This window comes from Olea europaea, unplaced genomic scaffold, assembly GCF_002742605.1.
Source record: "Olea europaea var. sylvestris unplaced genomic scaffold, O_europaea_v1 scaffold2536, whole genome shotgun sequence".
NCBI lineage: Eukaryota > Viridiplantae > Streptophyta > Magnoliopsida > Lamiales > Oleaceae > Olea > Olea europaea.
The window spans coordinates 82,395-103,227 of record NW_019243623.1 but is presented as its reverse complement, the minus strand read 5'-3'; the positions used below and the strand labels follow the sequence as shown (position 1 = coordinate 103,227).

Genomic DNA, 20,833 nt, shown 5'->3' with positions numbered 1-20,833 from the left:
GATTCAAACTCCCTGCTTGATGCTTGAGTGTGAAAGTAAACTCCTGCAAGTACGCCACCCACTTTGCATGTCGCTTACTCAGCTTGTGCTGACCATTGATGTACCTCAAAGTCTCATGATCAGTAACAAGGATGAACTCCCTCTGTACTAGGTAATGGCGCCAATGCTTCAGAGTCTGAACTATGGCATAGAACTCCAGGTCATAAGTGGAATAATTTTTCTTCAATCCCGATAGCTTCTCACTAAAAAAAGCTACTGGACGTCCCTCCTGACTCAGAACACTACCAATACCAACTCCAGACGCATCACAGTTTACCTCGAACACCTTTTTAAAATTCGAAAGTGCCAAAACTGGGGCCTCCGTCATCTTCTGCTTAACCAACTGAAAGCTAGCCTCTGCCTCCTCAGTCTAGTGAAAATCACGCCCTTTAAGGCACTCTGTGATAGGAGCAATCAAGGTACTAAAGTTTCTGATGAATCGACGATACAAGGATGCCAATCCATGGAAACTCCTAACATCGTGCAAAGTTTTTGGTTTCGGCCAATTCAAAACTGCCTCAATTTTGGATTGATCTACATGAACACCATCAGTAGACACAACAAAACCCAAAAAAGTTACAGAAGTTGTGAAGAAAGAACACTTATTCTGATTGATGAATAAGCGCTCCGTCCTCATTACATCAAAGACAGCAGGAAGATGATTAAAATGTGACTCCCATGTCAGACTATAAATAAGTATGTCATCAAAATAAACTACCACAAACTTTCCCATGAAAGGCTGTAAAACCTGATGCATAAACCTCATAAAAGTGCTGGGTGCGTTGGATAGTCCAAAGGGCATGACCATCCACTTGTACAACCCATGCTATGTCTTGAACGCGGTCTTCCACTCATCTCCAGGTCTGATTCTGATCTGGTGGTATCCACTTTTAAGGTCAATTATTGAGAAGACCATAGAACCGGACAATTGATCCAACATGTCGTCCAGACGGGGAATTGGAAACCTGTACTTCACTGTAATCATGTTAATGGCCCTGCTGTCAGCACACATACGCCATGACCCATCTTTCTTCGGCACTAGGAGAGCAGGAGATGCACAAGGACTCATACTCTCACGAATATAGCCCCTTTCCAATAATTCTACCACCTGTCGCTGCAACTCTTCAGCTTCCTTGGGGCTGAGGCGATATGCTGGTCGGTTTGGTAGACTCGACCTCGGAATGAGGTCGATCTGATGTTGAATGTCCCTCATAGGTGGTAGTCCTGGAGGAAGATCCTCCGGCATCAAGTCAGAAAACTCCATTAGTAGTTGCTGTACTTCTGCTGGAAATTCTGAATCCATATTCGCTGTACTATTTTCACGAGGCATTAAAGCATAAACTATTTTTTCACGCCCAACCTCAACCAAAAACCTGGACATCAAAAGTAGATTGGGGTTTTTAACTACCGGGGCAGGGGTGTTTCCTTCCCTACGAGGCACCAAAACAATTCTCTTTCCTTTGATGCTAAGAGAATAAGTATTCTTCCGCCCATCATGGATAACACTGCGATCATACTGCCAAGGTCGTTCCAACAAAACATGACACGCGTCCATTGATACCACATCACACCAAGCATTATCAAAATATTTTTTTCCAATCGAGAAAGACACTAAGCATCGTTTTTCTCCCGTTACCTCACTACCTTTATTCAGCCAAGACAATTTGTATGGTTTGGGATGATGATCCATCTTCAGTTGCAGTTTCTCGATAGCCTCCTCAGACACTACATTCTCACAACTGCCACTATCAATTATCAGCTTACAAACTTTATCAGCAACTGTGCAGGTTGTGTGGAAAACGTTGGTCCTCAACCAATCATCCCCTGAGTCGCCCTTGGGAGTCAGCAGGCTCTTTCGAACGACCAGGGTCTCCTGACCATCTCCATATAGCACGTCCTCATCTTCACCCTCATCATACACGGGTTCCCCAACTTCCTCAAACTCCTCTATCATATCCTCCTCAGTCAGAAGATTTTTATTCTTCTGACCAGCAGGCTTCTTACAATCAGTTGCCCTATGCCCATGTACACCACACCTAAAGCACTTAATACTTGAGCTGGAACTATCCCGCTGTGGCTGATAAGCAGGACGAGATTCTTGAGGGCGAACTGGCTGACTTCATTCACCTCTGATATGCCTCCTACTTTGCTGTTTCTCTACTGCAAGTGCTCGCTGATATGCCTCAGAAACTGTCCACAATGAATGAGGCTGAGAACATCCTGCAGGGGATGCCTTAATCCCCCCAAATACCGTACTACCATCTGCTCCTCCGTCTCAGATAAATCATTTCGAGCCACCAACCGATAGAATTCTTCAGTATAATCATTCATTGATCTTGTGCCTTGCCTTAGTGAATGAAGCCTCTAGAACAAGGTTTGAGTATAGCCGAAAGGGAGGAAGTGCCCTTTCATCTTCTTCTTCATCTTCTCCCAGTTAGTAATTTTGGATTTTCCCTATCGCTCCCGTGAACGCTTCAACTGTTCCTACCATGCAGATGCCCTACCTTTGAGTTTGATGGCGACCAGTTTCACTTTGACACGATCCGGAATCTCCTTATATTCAAAAATCTGCTCCACTTCATTCAACCAATCAATAAATCCTTCAGCCTGCAACGTACCAGAAAACTCGGGCAGATCCACTCTGAAACCGAGATCCACATGACGATCCTCCCGTCCACGATGCTCCCAAACTCGAGCACGATGGTGATACGAGTTTTTGAAACTGGTATCGGAATCGTGACCTTCTACATCATGATTACCGAACTCCTGCTCCGCCAAACGTTGGGTTAACTCCACAAGTTGTCTTTGCAAATCTTCAATCGTCACATCCTGAATATTACGATCACGGTGTTGGACTTCCTCAATCGGAACCTGTCCTCGAAGACCACGACCACGTCCACCAACCATTATAACTGATGGAATTTATCTCCCAAGAAGATGCTGATGCTCTGATACCTACTGACGTCGAGTAGGATAGTGATTATCCTATTGGCTTGTTGTAGCTGATGATTCGCAAGAAAAGAACAACAGAAAATGCCCAAAAAACCAGAGAAAATACTCTGAATTCAACTCAATATTATTAATAACGCAGAATCATGAAAACTAACCTACAAGCTGGGTTAAATAGCTGCGAAATACGAAATTATGGAAAATTACCAAAAATGGCAAAATCCAAAAATTATACCAAAATAAAATATTAATTAAAAGAAGTAAGTTGCCAAAATTTTGGCTCAATCGAGTTTTCTAACATATGGAAAAAAGGAAACAAAATATTACCATAAATAGTGAAAAATAACTTAAAATTGAATTTTGGAAAGGAAAACAGTGGATTTAGCTGGTGGCCACGACGTGCGCGCCGAAGAGAGCTTTCTGAATTGGGGTCATAATAGCGATTCTGATAACCGTAGCCAAAGTTATGGCCAAATTACTAAAGACACGTCAAATTCCCCCAATTATGGAAATAATGGTGATTCACTTTCCATCTTTGCGCCGATCCGCCATCTCATGGTATCTCAACGCCATTATCGTGCTATCTGATAAATCAGCATCACTTGACTCGGATCCTCCTGCATCAGTTTATGAAGAGACTTTGGATCGTTTGTAGTCTCTTTAGTAAAACACTGGCAAGTTTTTAATGGTAAATTTGTCTGATCAAGGTAGAGCACCCTAAATCACAGTGTCTCCCGCTTCCTCATAAAGATATAAATGTTTTTCTGTTTATCCTCATCTATTTTTCTTCCTCTCTTTCTCTTTATTCTGTGATTGACTTTGGCCACCATCATAGAAGATGAGGAATTTAATCACAAAGTCGAAGCTCGTAAGAGAACAGATTGATATTGAAGAAACAGGTGATGCTGATATTTGGATTGATTACTTCAGTGGCAGTGTGTAAACTCACACGCCGATTTCCCTGCTTTCCAGATTCCTTGATTTTAATTTAGTATTTGTTTTTATCTCTTGTTACTTAAATTGAGATGAGTAGTTTTTTAACAAAGTTCCTTGAATACTTCTTGAATAAAAATCCAACCATAAATTGATAAAATCAAATGCATGTGCAGGTGAGTTGATTTGGAGGTGATGGTGAATCTGACATTGGGAATTACTGGAGGTATCACCTTTTGTCTTGATTCTTCTAAATTTTATCAGATGTTTATAGTCAGAAACAGATCTTGTATTTACCTCTTATATACTTTATGGTATGGCAGACTTGATATCGAAGGAAGTTGGAAAACATGGTGGCAAGATCAGAGGGTGAGGCTTCGCCGTGTGGACACTGGTGGGTAGTTTAAGTGCATTTTGTGCACTTATTTATGCCATATTACTAAACTTTTATGTCGTCAAATTATTAATTTCTACTTAATTTGAGTTAATTTTCTTTTGTTTTTAGTGATGGACTTGTTTGAAGCAATTGGAAAATAAAGAATGATAAATTGGTCATTGGATGGAAGTTTGTAGATAATATTCCACACCTTAAAATCATAGTCTAATTGATTTTATAGGCTCATTTGAAATGGTTAATATATTCAAGATAATTACGTATTTACAAAATACTACCTCAATTCATCCTATTTCACCAAATCCGGGGGTACGTGAGCTGGGTTCAAAACGTCGTGAGATAATTCGGTCCATATCTGGTGTGGGCGTTAGAGCATTGAGAGGGCCTTTCCCCTCACGTGCGAAATTATAGAAGGTCTCCTTTAAGATCAAACAATTCCATCGAATTGAGTATGATGTAATGGTCGTTGTAATCTCATATATCCGACCATTCTCCACCAAAATTTTGAAAGAATTAGGACTTGAAGAAGATTGTACATTAAATGGGCCTAGCATGACTTTTACTTGGGCTGAAATTCACTTGCAATTGGAAAACCTAGGGCAATTAAAAACAGAGAAAATGAGCATACATGCTGCTGGAAATAAAAAAGTAGTAGCGTGTTGATATATATATCCACACACACACAAAAGAAGAGACACAAGGGGACAGCATACACGCACAGGAAAGAAAGCAAAGTCAGCGGCTGGCTGTTGGAGAAAATAACATAGGAATATATGCACGCAGAGCCAACTGAAAAAGGGATGAAAATTGAATACATTAATCACGTTCCGTTGATTTTTGGTAATGTCTTTTATATTTTCTTCGTTTAATTTCGACATTATGTTTGACAAAATTATTTTGTTCTAAAATTTGCAATGAACACTGTATTATAAACTTTTAACTTTTGAATTTTATTTATTTTGACGTTAAAACACGATTTCAATTTGAATAATTGACATTGATTTAATTTTCGCTACAATTACTTGATCACCAGTTGTATGAATATTGTGGCTTGTTTTACACTCGAGAGATGGAAAATAAGTTAGACATAGTGTCAATTGTCAAAGAGTCCGCTAGAGAATAGAAATATACCGCTACGCTTTACGTGATCTTTAAGTATTCACAAATTCATTAATGCATTTTTATATGTTCACATCCGTCATAAAAATATAGTCGGGCCTTATATAAAAATAGGTTTAACTCTACTCGAAAGAGATTGTTAAACAAATTAGAAATATTGGTCTTTATAATTGAATAGTGTTATCAAATTTATAAGTTTAGGGTTAAAGAGGATTGATATAAAAGAATTCGGGATCCTAGTACACGTTTCATCATCATATTTTTTTATAACATTTACATATAATTTAGGTTTTGCATTTTTTTTAGTTAGATTAGATTTTGCATTCAAATGTAGATTATTTAACGTATAAAAAAAATCACAAAATAATTCAAACTTGAACTAGTGCAATCCCTGTGGGAACGAAACTTGGACTCAAAATCCACTATAGTACTTGTCGACAAACCGTACACTTGTGAAGTTTTAGATTGAAATATATTTTCGTGAATAGGCACTTACATAGTGATGATAAGAAATACACCCGTAGAGCTAGAAGTAACCAAGAGGTAAGAACAGGAAACACGAGGTAATGGGGTTTGTTATTGGGATTATGAATGAAGTCAATATTTTATATACGATATTTTTACTTCATTTTCCATTGTGGTTATCCCAAAAGGGTTATGGTATAAAGATTCAACTCTCCACTTTAACATCTTTAAAGACTACTTCCTTGTCTTACAGCTTTGAGGTGTTAGGGCAAAACTAGCTGATAATGGCTGGTTAGCAGTAGAGGACGTGCATCTGCTAGTCTCTGAAAGCAAGTAAAATTCTCTCTGTGAAACCAGTGTTATTGACTAATGCACAGTGAAGCTTCGTTTCTTTAGTGATCTTCAGTTGTTTTCTACTATTAATTTATTATAGTTATTGAAGAATCTCGATAATATCTATCAAATCATGCTGGAGAGATCTTTTCCAAAGATAAAATCTCTAGATTGTAAATATATAGTATATAGGAGATTTGAGTAGATTTGTATTCAAATTTTGAATTATTCTTATCTGTAAGCAATGTACAAAACCTTATTATGAATACAAGACTTTCACCAATGGGTGAAATACGGTGTCTTACAAACCCTTTTCATGGTGTCACAGAGCCATTTTTCGGATTAAATTCCTTTGATCCTATGGCCGCTAACAATCCCAATACTCTACCCTTCAACACCATGATCCACTTTCTCACCATCAAATTATCTTATTTAAACTATCTCGTTTAGATTTGTTGCCTTTGCCTCTGCAATCCTAAGTTGGCTAAGTGGAGATAAATTATGTTGTAGTTTGATCTGAATTCTAGTGGGCATTGGAGTTTTGGTTGAAGTAGTTTTAAAGAGATCAAACTTATGGACCAAGAAGAAAGGTCACAGTATTTTTGCTGGCCCGCTGCTCGAGCAATGCCTGCATATTTTTCTCAAGGTTTGTTCCTATCCTATTGCTCTCCTTTCACTCGAGCGGCAGAGCTTTTGGTCGCTTACTACTAGCCTATCATTCAAGCGACAGTTTTATCCAGCCTAGGCCTGTTTCAGGTTTTGACACATTTTTTAGACTCTCATTCATCTACAACTTGATCTCTAGGGTTATATATATATAGGTCATGGCTTGTACTGTTTCCATAACATTCAATAAGATCTTGAGAGCTATGGAGCTTAGATTTTAATGGAGAATATCGAGATCTTGATATTGTAAATATAATTACTATTGATTATATTGAATTTCTCCTTCTTTGCCTATGGTTCTTTTCCCATTTTGGGTTCATATAAATCCTAGTGTTCTTATTTTGTTCTTATTCATTTTATTATTGTCATTATCTTGTAATCAATTCATAATAAGTGGTATTAAAGTAAAGTTGATTATTTCGCATGGAAACGATGAAATATAATATCCCATTATTGAATCAAACCATGAAATTTACTTTATGGCAAGTGAAGATACGAGCAGTTCTCGCACCAATGGATTTGAATAAAGTTTTGCTTATCTTCGATAAGATGCCTTCAACTTGGACGTTGAATGAGAGGCAGCGTAGGGATTGGAAAGCCCAATCTCAAGTTCACTTACATCTATCAAATCAAATTCTTCAAGATACTCTAAAGGAGAAAAGTATCACTATGTTATGGTTGAAATTGGAGTAACTCTGTATGAAAAAAGAGCTTAACAAACAAGTTACACATAAAAAATGCATATATTCTCATCGGGTGTCCGAAGGTATGCCATTGAACAATCACTTAACTATATCCAAAGAAATCGTGGCCGCTTTGGAGACATTGCAGGTTAAGTATGACAAGGAGGACTTGTCATTGATGTTATTGTGCTCACTGCTGCATCATATGTGACTTTTAGGAATACTATTTTTTGTAATCGGGATACTTTCAATAAGGATGAGATCTATGATGCTTTACTGTCGAAGAAGAAGATGAGGTATCGTGTAAGTGGATCGGGGAGTCAGGCTGAAGGCTAGGATGTTTGTGGAAAAATCAAGATAGGAAAGAATATGAGAGATATATCTAAATCCAAGCATGTAGAGAAAGTATGTTGTTATTGCAAGAAGAAGCGACATATAAGAACTGATTTCTATTCATTGAAAAACAAAAATAAAACTACCAGTGCCACTAATAAAGGAAAGCGACCTATTAACACAGTAGAGGCTAATGTTGTAGAAGATGGGCAAATTGAAGGAGTGCTTCTTGTGATTTCTAACATGAATTCCAAACCTTGTGAGAAATGGGTCTTTGACTTGGCCTGTACTTCCCATATGTGTCCCAACAAAGACTGGCTTAAAATATATGAAGGAGTTTTAAGAGGTGCAGTGATTATGGAAAATAATGTGCCTTGCAAAATTGTCGAAATTGGTACAATTAGAATTAGAGTGTTCGATGGTACTATTATAACACTTATAAAAGTAAGGCACATTCTAGAATTGAAGATTGAAATCTCATGTCTTTAATTACACCTGACTAAAAAGGAATATACTGGTAAAGGTTAAGTTTTGAAGGTGAGTCGAGGTGCTCTTGTTGTCATGAAGAGAGAGAAAAACTCTACATAGTTATATATTTTGCAGCGTTCTATAGTAACTAGGGATGCAGGAATTTTTACTTTTTCTTTGAACTATAACTTGTTTTTTGATCAATCACTCACCCTCAGTCACCATTGAGAAAAAGAAACTAAACTGTATGGTCTAGTAAACTTTCTTGTTATTCTAATTTGAAAATATTTGAGTGTCCTACTTATGTTCGTGTGGATAATGGAAAGTTGGAACTTAGGTCAAGAAAATGTATTTTTCTTGGGTATATATCAGGTGCAAAGGGTTATAAATTGTGCTGTCTTGAGATAAAAAAGGTGGTGGTTAGTAGAGATGTAGTATTTGAAGAACTTGCCATTGTCCATGATCACGTCATAGGATTTCTGGAAAAACTAGGGAATGAAATCATCCAACTCAGGTGTAGTTAGAAATTGGTCTAGGAGAACAAGCATAGGTTAATGAACAAATTACTTTAGATCAATTTAGTTCAGAGCTGACAGACAATAATACTTTGCCTACACTACCATAGTATCAATTGCTAAGGATGGAACTCGCAGACCAATTAGACATCTACAGAAGTATGGAGAAGTAGCTTGGTAGCTTATGTACTTAGTGTGGTTGAAATTATTGATTCCACTAAAAAGCCTGCTACATATTATCATATGGTTGATTGTCATGCAAGAAGAGATGGAGTCATTGAATAAAAACAGTACATGGGACTTGGTGAAATTACCTAAGGATAAAAGGGTTCTTTATTGCAAATGGGTGTTTAAAAGAAGAAATGGACATTAGGGATTGAAGATACTAGGTATAAGATTAGATTGGTAGCAAAGGACTGCAGTCAGATTCATTGTGTTACTTTCATAGATGTGTTCTCACCAGTTGTCGAGCATATTTCAATTCATGCTTTACATGGGATAGTGGTAAAGAATGATTTAAAGTTTGAGCAGATGGATGTCAAGATAGCATTCTTACATAGAGAACTTGAGGAGAACATTTACATGTAATAACCAAAGGGTTTCATAGTTTCAGGAAAGGAAAATTTATGTACGTGTTAAAGAAGTCATTGTATGGACTACAGCAATCACCAAGACAGTGGTATAAAATGTTCGATTCATTCATGGCTATTCATAATTTTATTAGAAGTAATTCGAATAATTGTGTGTACTTCAGAAAGGAAGAAGGTAGATCGATCACATACTTGTTATTATTTGTTGATAATATGCTCATAGCAGCCAAAGATAAAACAGATGTCAAAAATGTGAAATCCCAACTTAGTGAGGAGTTTGAGATGAAAGATTTGGGTGCAACAAAGAAAATTCTTGGTATGAAAATTTTTAGGGATAGATAGGCTAGCATATTGTATTTGAGTCAGAAGGGGTACATTAAGAAGGTGTTTCAAAGGTTCAATATGCTAAATGTTAATGCTGTCAGTAGTCCCTTGGCTGTCCACTTCATATTATCATTTGAATTGTGCCATCAATCAGATGAAGTCATTGATTATATGTCTCAAGTTCTTTATTCTAGTGCAGTTGGTTCACTTATGTATACTATGGTTTGTATAAGACCAAATTTTGCACATGTAGTACATGGTAAACCTAGCAAGAAACATTTGAAAGCAATATAATGGATATTCAGATACTTGAGAACTCTATTAATGCTTACTTGTATTTCGGTAGAAATATAGATAGAGCCATTGGATATGTAGATTCAGATTATGTAAGGAATTTTGATAAGAGAAGATTATTTAGAATGTAAGTGTTTTACCCTTGGAGGCTATGCTATCAGCTAAAAAGTTACTTTGCAAAGTACAATAGTGTTGTCTCCAATAGAGGTAGAGTACATGACCATTACAGTGGCATACAAGGAGGTATGTGATTGAGGGGATAGATTGCTGAAATCAGTTAAAAACTGCAAATTTCTACATTATATTGTGATAGTCAGAGTGTTATTTTTCTGACTAAGGATCAGATATTCCGTGAGAGGACTAAGCATATTGATGTTAAGTATCATTTTGTGTGTGATGTGATCGTTCATGGTTTAGAAGCCCGAGAAATAAAATGAAATTAGGTTATTATTTTGTGATGATTTAGCACCACGAGCCTTGCTCATTTAAGAAACGAGTTATGGAAATTCAACCCATTTGAGATTATGAAAGCCCAAGCCATAACTTAATTAAAAGCCCGATAATTTAAGAGATTAAGTTTAAGTAAATTTGATTACAAAAATTTAATGAATAACTGAGTTGCCTTAATGGTCATCTACCTGGTATTTCATTTAGGCAATCCAGATTCGAATCATCATGTAGATGTTTTTATAAAACTTTTTATATGAATTTTTTTATGGTTTAGAAACTCTTCAAATTCTTAGTTAAAGATCAAATTTAACAAATTTCATGATAATACAACTCCACCATTTAATATTTCATTAAAAAGGAAGGTTACAAGATGAGGAACGTCACTTTTTCACTACACCCCTCCTCAAATCTGAATTTACTCTTATTTTCTCTCAAAAAAATATATTTCATGTTAAGTTAAGCTTAAAGGAAACAAGGGTGAGAAGAAAAAAGACTTTCTACATGTTTTGTTCTTTTATATCCAAAAAAAATTCAAGGTAGGTAGAGGTACAGGTGTTTATTTCATTTTCAAATTATGATTTTTCGATAAATGTTTGAATGAAATTGTATCTCTCGGTACGGTGTTTCGGCACTACAACAGTTTGAATGATCATTCTCTAGTTCTACGTGCTATAATAATGCTATAGTAATTGGATTTTGTCAAAAATCCATTTACATGTGACGGTATAAATCTGTAGTTTGAAATTTCTAATTTGATAATGAAATGCACCGATGATATCTATTGAGTTTAAAACTTATGGGTTAATTTCCTTCCTACAGGTTGAATGGATTTTCTTGGAGCATGGATGATGGTAGAGGATGATGCAACATGCTATGGAGGAAGCCAGTGATTTAATAATTTTAATTAGAACATGAAATGTTTATATTTGTTTCTTTTTATATGGATTTTTATGGACGTCATATATGGAACTATTCTAAGAATATTTCTTCATGAATAAGTTATGTTTAAAAGTATATATATGTTATAGAAGTTAATTTACAAAACATCGTTTACAAAAAGAAGGAAAAAAAATAAATAAAAAAAATAATAGAAAAAGAAGAAGAAGTGTTAGCAAATTAAAGTATTGTTGTCTTTTAAAAATTTTCGTTTCTGTCTTGACTTTAAAAAATTCATAGCTCACTCGTTAATTAGAATTTTTAGACAAAACCAATGGTGCTGGATAATCACAAAGGTTAGCTACTGAATAAACTTGGAATCATGTCAATTCGATGTTGATAGAATTTTATATGTCACTTAAGGTAAACTGCACTGGTTAGTGTTGCTGTTTTCCTGCTTTTGCCTTGATTTCAAAATTCATAACTCGACTGTTACTTGAAATTTCTGAATGAAACCAATTCGATTTGATAGTCTCATGGATTAGCTACTAAATAAATTTGAAATCATATGGTTTTGATGTCTATGAAACTTTATATGTCATTTTAAGTGAACTGCACCGGTTTACCTTTTAGTCGGATAGCTGCTGGATTTTGAAAAATATTTTAATATCTCATATGATGCCGATGGAAGCTAATTTTTTACTATGTCATATTATAAAGAGTTTTCTACTTTACATTAAAATTTGATAAAGTTTCGAGGTCAATAGTTATATAAACGAATTTATTTTGACAATTACCATTTGAGATAAAAACTAAAACAACAACATTACTTTTAAAGTTTTACCAAAAAATTTCATGTCAATAGTCGTTACATCCATGGAACCCATTCTAAAAACATTTTTAAAATTTTTTTCTTTTAGTATTGAATTATTTTTTTTAAAAAAAATATTCTTGAATTAAATTCTAAAATTTAATCTTTAGACCTTCCAAAAAAATGTAGTTAATTAATTTATAGCTAAAGTATAGTTAATCTAGTGACTTTTCGATCCAAGCGGGTCGGGGCATTACACGTGGTGATATTGTAGTAAGTAAGGTTGATACAAAGACAATCATGCTAATATGATGACAAAATCACTTTCTATTGCTAAGTTTGAGCATTGCTGGAACTTAGTTGGTGTTTGTCATTAATTTAGCCCATTAGGGCTTGTTTGGAAGATTGGAGTGGTGTTTACTTTGGAGATGTGTTTTGTAATTCCTTATGTTGGAATTTGGTTTAAGGTGGAAAATTATTGTAGTTTGTTCCAAATTCTAATAGGCATTGCAGTTTTGGTTGAATTGGTCTTAAGAGATCAAAATTATGAACCAAGAAGAAAGGTCGCCACATTTTTGCTAGCCCGCTACTAGTTGGCCACTCAACCAGGGCCTGCATAATTTCTCTCAAGACTTGTCGTTCACTTTGCACTGGAGTGGTGAAGTTGTCACTCGCTAACCACTAGCCCGTTGCTTGAGCGATGGGGTTATCCGACCCCTATTTCACGTTTTGACTCATTTTTTGGACTTTTATTTATTTACAACTTGTTTTTTAGGGTTTATATAGATAAGCCGTGGCTTGTATTATTCCCATAACATTCAATAATATCTTAAGAGTTTGATAGCTTAGATTTTAACTGAAAATATTGAGATTTTGATGTGTTAAACACAATTACTATTGATCATAGTGAATTTATCTTCCTCCGCCAGCATTTTTTTTCATCTTCAGTTTCTACAAAAATCTCGGTGTTCTTATTCTGTTATTGTTTATTTCATTACTATCATTATCTTGTGATCAATTCATAACAAGTTAACCAACTTATGCTCAATTTGCTGCTCTTTTCCTTAACAGAGAAAGCTTTGCCTATTGTGGTTGGATCAACCACCTCTTAGGATACTTAGCTTTGGTTGGAGAACACTTTCAACTCGTTTAGAATCTTGTGAACTTTATTTGAAAGACGATCTGCAGGCCATGAAAAAGAGTAACAAAGTACTTACTGAGTTTTCACAAGATTTCAAGGCTATCTGCAATCAACTTGCTATAATGGGATGCCCGGTTGATGACCTTGACAAGCTTCATTGGTAAGTATGTGGTCGTGGTTCCTCCTTTTTTTTTCAACTACTTAGTTATCACTATTACCTCTATAAGCTTTGTGTGGCCTGATCTATTTTGTAGTATTATGCTCTCTTCAGTTTTGCATGTAATAGATGTTTATAGGTTGTATTCCCCTATTGTATACTTCTCGTCTGAAGGATTAGCTTCTAATCTCTCTCTAGCCCTACCTAGAACTAATCCTCTTGGATCTTACATGATGCAAACACGGGCCAAATCAACACTCGGGCACTTCATACCTCATTGCTCTAAATTCCATTCTTATTTTGTCCTTGCTCACTATCCATGAGCCCAAAAGGTTCAAATCCAAAGCTAAGCACCATGGATGGATTGCCACCATGGAAGAAGAGGTTCGAGGCTAGATTTACAATCATACTTGAGATTTAATGCCCTGATCGCTTAATAAAAATATTGTGGGATTTTAACCCCCTCGTGAGCAATATGTATAATTTCAAATGAATAACATACACTAGCGATAAAGGATAAGTCAAACGTCAATAAATTAGCCAATAGGTTCGTTTAAGTAGAGATGAGATAGGAGAATCAAAAGGCTCATTGGGTTTGTTACGCCTCCACCAACGAGATTTCAAGCATGGTCATGTGGTAGCCAAACGTAGGCCTACAGTCCACGTCATTCTGCTCACAAGGCCAGTTGCTGATTTAGAATTTTGAGTGAACATGGGTGGACGTTAACCGTTGACCATCGATCATAATAAAGTATTAAAATTAAATATAATAATTATTTTGCTAAACATTGAACATAAATAATTTTGTTAAATTGCATTAAAACCACTAAAATAAAATAGTGGCAAGGTTTCCATAACCCAAAGGAAGGAGCATGTGTTCAAATCCTTTAAATTGCATTAAAACCACTAAAATAAAATATGCTACATTTGGTTTCATAATTCATCAAGTTTCATGATGGTTAAGCTTTCAATAACCTTGGTGAGAGATCGCAAGTTCGAATCCTCTCCCAATAGCATTTGTTTCGGTAAAAATTGAAAAGCTAGAAAAAATGCGCAATAAAAATGGTTGGATAGAAATTCGATCCCTAGACCTCTAGTTTGTAAGTGTATGCTCAAACCAACTAAACCACAAAGAGCTTTTGAAAATAAAGTAAAATACCAGTTACATAACCTAAAACTTTTAGCTCTTGTCAACAAAGAAAATGTTGCTGGCGGATCTAGCAGGCACGACCACAAGTGTTTGCCGGGTGCTAGGTCCGCCATTGCATAAGGTAACTTCAGCTAAACCCCTATGAAGGGCCAAACCCAGTTGCTAGAACCGATCTTATTTTGGGGAACTGAATCCCAATTGGAGGAGTGAAACTGTTGTGGGTTAGTGGAAGATCTTCCATAATCTTTGGTAAATGATTGATGTGACAATTCATGGCCACAGCGCCTCACCTAGATAAACAGGTCACGTCTAACTCTCGTATCATATTTTGAGCAACAAAATGGTATTAATATTAAAGCTTATTATTGATTGAAACCTATGACAATAGGCCTTTGCCATCTGAATGAGGCCATGTATATTTTCATCCAACGGTTGTTATTCATCGACTTTTACTATAAAAGCTCAACATTGTGTCATTCCAAAGTTAATGCATGTTTAGACTCTCAAACTATAACTTTGTTATCTCTTAGTTAGGCTCGTGTCTAGAGCAGCTCCCACATTCAAACACTTTTATCATCAACTCACTTGAACGTCGGAGTGCACGTGACCAACTCCATCACCATCGTAGGAAGCTACATGTGGCTAATGGTTTGTTTTAGTATGCAAGATTCTGCTTATGTAGATGCGGGAAGCCTTGGGATCTGTTAGCTACATGGGAGGTATAAAACTTGAGATCAACAAATTGACGTTGTCAGTAGGAAACCACACTATAACCACGAATATCCTTATAGAAAAATGCTACCGAAAAAGTTTTTTGACTTTCCTCTTGAAAAAGAAAATGTTTCGTTCTTGAGCAAAGAACAAGTGGAAGACTCATATACACCTTGTATACCATATTGTAACTCAAGTGGCAATAATTGGAGATAGGAGCATTTTAGGACTCATATACACCTTGTAAATATTCTATTTTGAAGAGAAAACCCTATTCATCATGAGTTTTAGCAATGATGGCACTCAAAGGGAAATGGATATCTCAGAAGAAGAGATGGTCTGGGCTAATGTTACCTACCATAGACCCCATCATCAACATTGATGAAGTGGTAAGACAAATGCAATGATAGAGAGGCATATGGAAACAATAGAGGTAAACATGAGGAGCATGGCGCAGTGTTTCGATGCAACAACTTCTAAGGCAAACGCATGGACATGAAGGCTATCAAAATTCCCATGACATGCCACAGTAAGAAGCTACCTAACAACATGAGGAAGACGTGCACAGCTGAACGACACATTTTCAAAGTCAAAAGGAGCATTCGCATAGGCAAAAGAGAGAAACAAGTCTCCCCGAAATAGAAGTAAAAATGGATACATCCACCAATTATAAACCAGTTGACTTGTGAATGAGATGCCATCAACAGAGGATAATTTCTCTCCTGGTTATGAGTAAGAGCAATAGCAAGAGTAAAGATCCCAAAGGTCCACAAGTGGATTTGATAGGGTAGGTCCATCAAAGTTTAGAAATACGCCCTAAAAATGACCTCTTACATCAATACAACACGACGATGTATAGGACCATGGGCTACAACAAGTCCCTTAGCCTAGAAAGAAATCAAGAAGGACATTCTCAACTGCCCAAATAATAAGTTAAGGACGAGGATTTAGATGGGCCATGCAGGTCCAATAAAATAGATGATGGTGATGATGATAGTCTTTCATTTTTCGCAAGAATTGAGGAATGCCCATGTGCCTAGTCACTTAGTACCATCTAAGATTCCTAAGTATGAAGGAAAATGTAATCTAGCAAAATATCTTAACAATTATAAGACTCATATGAGCTGAAACGAGCCTCGCCAGCATCTGCAGCTTTCCACATTATTCTTGTTGAAGCAGCCAGAATTTGGCATAGCTGGATACCTACAAAGAGAATCAAAAGTTGGCTTGATCTCAGAAAAGCCTTCTTGAATCAATACCTATTCAGTAAGGAGGGAGATACTTATATTCAATGCTTGCAGGATATGAGACAAAAAGTACGCAAAACCTTAAATATTTTCTTAACTTGTTTCATTGATGAAATAACCTATTGTGAACAAATCACTGATAGGGAAGCCTTGTCCGCCTTAAGAGGAGGTCTCAACACGAATACCCTTTTTTGGAGAGGTGTGCAAAATTGGGATCACATTACTTATGATGTATTGGTGGAATTGACGAAAAGTAAAATTTACAATGAAGAACTAATTAATCACTGCAACAAAACCTCTATGGGGCTTTTCCTCTTAGAAAAATAGAGACGAGGCCTTGTGTCTCATTTGGTGAATCAGCAACAAACCCAAAACAAGGTATATCATTCTCCCTACATTAAGGTAAGCACTAGTTATTGCCATCTTAACACTACACTTTCATTGGCTTACGAAAAAAGTTGAATCTAGTGTGCTAAGGCAAGCAACACACTCAAGAAGTAGTGGCAAAGGCCGAAGCAATGAGCTTAGAAATAAGCTATGTTGTACTTATCTTTGGCCTTTAGCCATAGTATAAGCGATTGGATGACTATGCCTCAACAAATATGATGAACTTATCCTCGTACCCCAATGAATATTACTATGGCCTACAAAGGGGTTCAACTTTTCCTATGCATGATCAACAACTTAGATGGGACGAAGCGAGGCGGCACTAGGGAAGATTCACCTAGACAAAGGAAAAAATGAAGAAAGAGAAAAACTCAGAAGCAGGCAATAGTAAAGAATAGATCCTACACCACACGTGGATAATGAACCTATTATAGAAATAGATAATATCATTGGTGGTCCACCTGTTGGATAAAAATCTAGAAACTCTTCAAGAAATTATGCTAGAGAAGCTATGGATCCCCTAATGACCAGCTATATAGTTAACAATTGTGATGCTCTGGCAGTGAAAGCCATTGTTATTTGAAATGGGTTGAAGCAAATGCTAGTTGTTAATGGAAGCTTCGTCAACATTTTATTAGGCATCACATTTGAAAAAATAGTGGTGAACCATGAACTCACACCAATGACTTCGCCTTTGTATGGATTTACTATCGAAAGCATTATACCGCGGGGAAAGATTACCCTTGCAGTGAAAAAGGGATATACTCCTTTTGATGTAGATATTTATACTCTATGAGATTGCATAGTGTATTTGGTGTTGTAATCATAACTAAATAAACTAACAATGCAATTCCTAAAATTTGATTGCACAACCAGTTTCTTGACTGGTGAGTCAATTTTTTTTCATTGACCTAGAATATTATAAAACCTCGCCTCTTCAAAGAATTTTGCCTTCAAATTCAGCCAGCTAAATACTAAAGAGATGAATATTGAAAACACGTCTAATTTATCTTTTCCTAGGTCACTTCTTCTATCTTATGATTCCTCTATAAAACATTCACCAACTATACGGTCTTACTTTGCGGATTTGTCCTGGTTCTAATTCATTATAATCCTAGATCTATTCCCAACTTCAAATTCAAAGTTTCTTTTATATTTGCCCGTAGTTTTTATGTACGTCTTAAATTATCTTTAGCTTTTCTTTAATTAGTTTCACTTCCTTGTAGTAATATGAATAAATTGAGGGACCCAAGAATTTTCTTTACTTTCTGCTACTTCATCCCTACAAATTTGACTTCTACATTTCCTTCTATACACTGCTTTGAAATGAGCTATTTCTATACTTGAATGATAACTATTATAAGCAAATTCCACTAAATATAGACAATTATCCCAATTTTCATTAAACTATAGCACACAAGTCATAGAATGTCTTTCGAAGTCTGTATATTTCTTTTTTATATGGAACATGGCGTTGCAACTGTATGAGAGGTTCATGCTGCCTTAATTCTTCGAGGAAGGCCGAACCACGTATTTTTAATATGGTATCATTAGATACTAAAATGATTGATGCTCTCGTAGAGGATGGACTCCTGAACAAGGTGACGACATCGTATGGTAGATGTTCCTAAAGAAAGGCTAGCCCTTGAAAATGGAATGATCCCTGAAGAATGGATGACTACTCTAGAAAAGGATGTTGATGATGAATTGGATCCTCGTATCAGAGAGTCTAACTCTCAAACATCTCCAATTGAAGAATTGGAAAACTTCTTAGTAGACCCTCAAGATCCTTCTAAGATGCTTCAGGTAGGAAATGGTCTAACCCTAGAGGCTAAGGAAAAGCTTAAAAACTTTCTACGTAGAAACTTGGATGTCTTTCCTTGAAGGCAGGAGGACATGGTGGACATCGACCACAAGGTTATCTTCTATCATCTTAAAATCGGTCCAAAATTTGTCCCATACAAACAGAAAAGGAAAGCCTTCAACTCAGAAAGATATGAGACATCGAAAGGGAAAGTAGAGAAGCTGATCGCTAATGGGTTCATCAAAGAGGCCGTATATCCAAAATGCGTTTCCTATCTAGTTCTAGTGAAGAAAAATAACGGCAATTATAGAGTATGCATAGATTTCTCCAATCTAAACTAAGAAAAATCTCTCTTTCCAATTATACACCTAGGCAGGGGTGATTACTATTTTTGGACAGGAGAAATGGAATAGTAACCCCCTTAGAGGGTTCATTGTATTCCTCAATGGCACGAGATGGTACATAGAACGAAATATATCCAATAAAAATCCTTTCTGTAGGTCCGTGGATCCTTATATCAAAAATAAGAATTGGCCAACTGGGCCCACCCAATTCGAGCAAGCTAAGAATGAGATATAACTAATGACAAAAGGGCATCTCTAAATAAATTTTGAAAGGAGGCTCTGAGCTCCGTATTTATTGAATGTTTATGAATAGTTATAAAGCCTGTGACCAGTGATCTGCTAATTGAAATTGTCCAAGAAGTAATAGCTTTATATCATTAAGAACATCAAAATAGTTCCTAATGTTGACCAATTCTTGTTCAGAAAGATCGCTGAAAGTTCGTGAAACCTCAAAATCATTTCCACCATCCTCAATTAGGTCAACTAGCATATTAGAGGGTTTGCCTACCTTGTTATGTATCCGTACCCTTGGTCGAAAACTTGTTGCTTGACAAAAAACCTCTTGGTTATACTCATACCATAATGGGATAACAGCCCTAAAAAGAAGCACATCAATATACAAAACTTCTATAGAAGTAGAAAAGGTGCTAGAAATATCATCTTTCAGACTAGAGCTCCCATAATCATAGTCACTAGATATACTCTAAGAATCGGTATAGGAAGACGTTGCTGAAAAGATGTTGAACGAGGATGAGGAAATAATATGCACTTGGACAAAAAAAATTCTTGAAAGAATTAAGGTGGCAAAGTAAAGGTTGGCAACTGGAATAATGATATATTTATAGATTTTGATATGACGTATAATTCATTAAAATATGATAATATTAATCATAACAATTTAAAAATCAATGGGTGGTTGATCAGATCCCAAGACGCCAAAAAAGTGCTCGTACTCCCCACATGCAAGGAAAGTGATGGGCCACTTGTCTGAAAAAATGCAAGTAAAAATCTATTATCGTACAAAAACTAATAATGGTTGAAAAATACTTTTCCCGATTCTTCTCGAACAAATCGAAAAAAAGTAACTTCAGGTGAAAGATTTCAAATAGGTTTGTAGAGCACAAACATAACCTAATTAAAGCTTTAGATTGAATATAACTAATAGAATTGTACTTGGGGGGGAAGACTTGTTGAACCTCAAAATACAATCTGTGAACCCAATCAGTAACTCATGGAGTATAACGCGGAGGTGAGAGGACTAAAATACAAAAGGCTCGCACAAACTTACGAACCATCTCTCTAATACATGCTGGCTACAGCCTGTCAAAAAAAAAAAAAAAAAGCAAATGAGGCAATGAATAAAGCTTGATTCTTAATTGAATCAATTACTATAAGAACCGATAAGGAGCTACCATTTGTTGTTATCTCAAAATGACTCAATTACCCTGACACTTGGAAGGAAATCCATAAATAACCCCTTATTTGAAAAGAAATGGATGCAATTCAAATATCTCCATCTTAAATAGTTATTTTCCCTCTTGCTCCTATTTGAGTGCTAAAACTAGTGAGTTTAGAAGGTAAAAATCATAGCTAGTTGAGTAGGATTTGTTGATCATACTTCTATCATCAACAATGGTTACTGATTGTATT

At 36.1% G+C, this 20,833-nt stretch overlaps 1 protein-coding gene across 1 annotated transcript; it reads right to left on the bottom strand.

The window, feature by feature from the left end:
* Window positions 1-865: 865 nt before the first annotated feature.
* Window positions 866-2,946, bottom strand: LOC111382607. Its single transcript, XM_023006635.1, has 3 exons — window positions 2,658-2,946; window positions 2,178-2,229; window positions 866-2,054 (listed from the first exon to the last, which is right to left on the bottom strand). The coding sequence occupies exons 1-3, from the start codon at window positions 2,944-2,946 to the stop codon at window positions 866-868; spliced, it is 1,530 nt and encodes a 509-aa protein (XP_022862403.1).
* Window positions 2,947-20,833: the final 17,887 nt, after the last annotated feature.

Bases quoted from the DNA above. Each gene is read 5' to 3' on its own strand.
- LOC111382607 (XM_023006635.1), bottom strand. From the start codon at position 2,946: ATGGTTGGTGGACGTGGTCGTGGTCTTCGAGGACAGGTTCCGATTGAG. The intron at 2,230-2,657 runs GTACGTTGCAGG...CATTGTGGACAG, and splicing joins GGATCTGCCCGAGTTTTCTG to TTTCTGAGGCATATCAGCGA. The intron at 2,055-2,177 runs GCATATCAGAGG...ACATGGGCATAG, and splicing joins GAGAAACAGCAAAGTAGGAG to GGCAACTGATTGTAAGAAGC.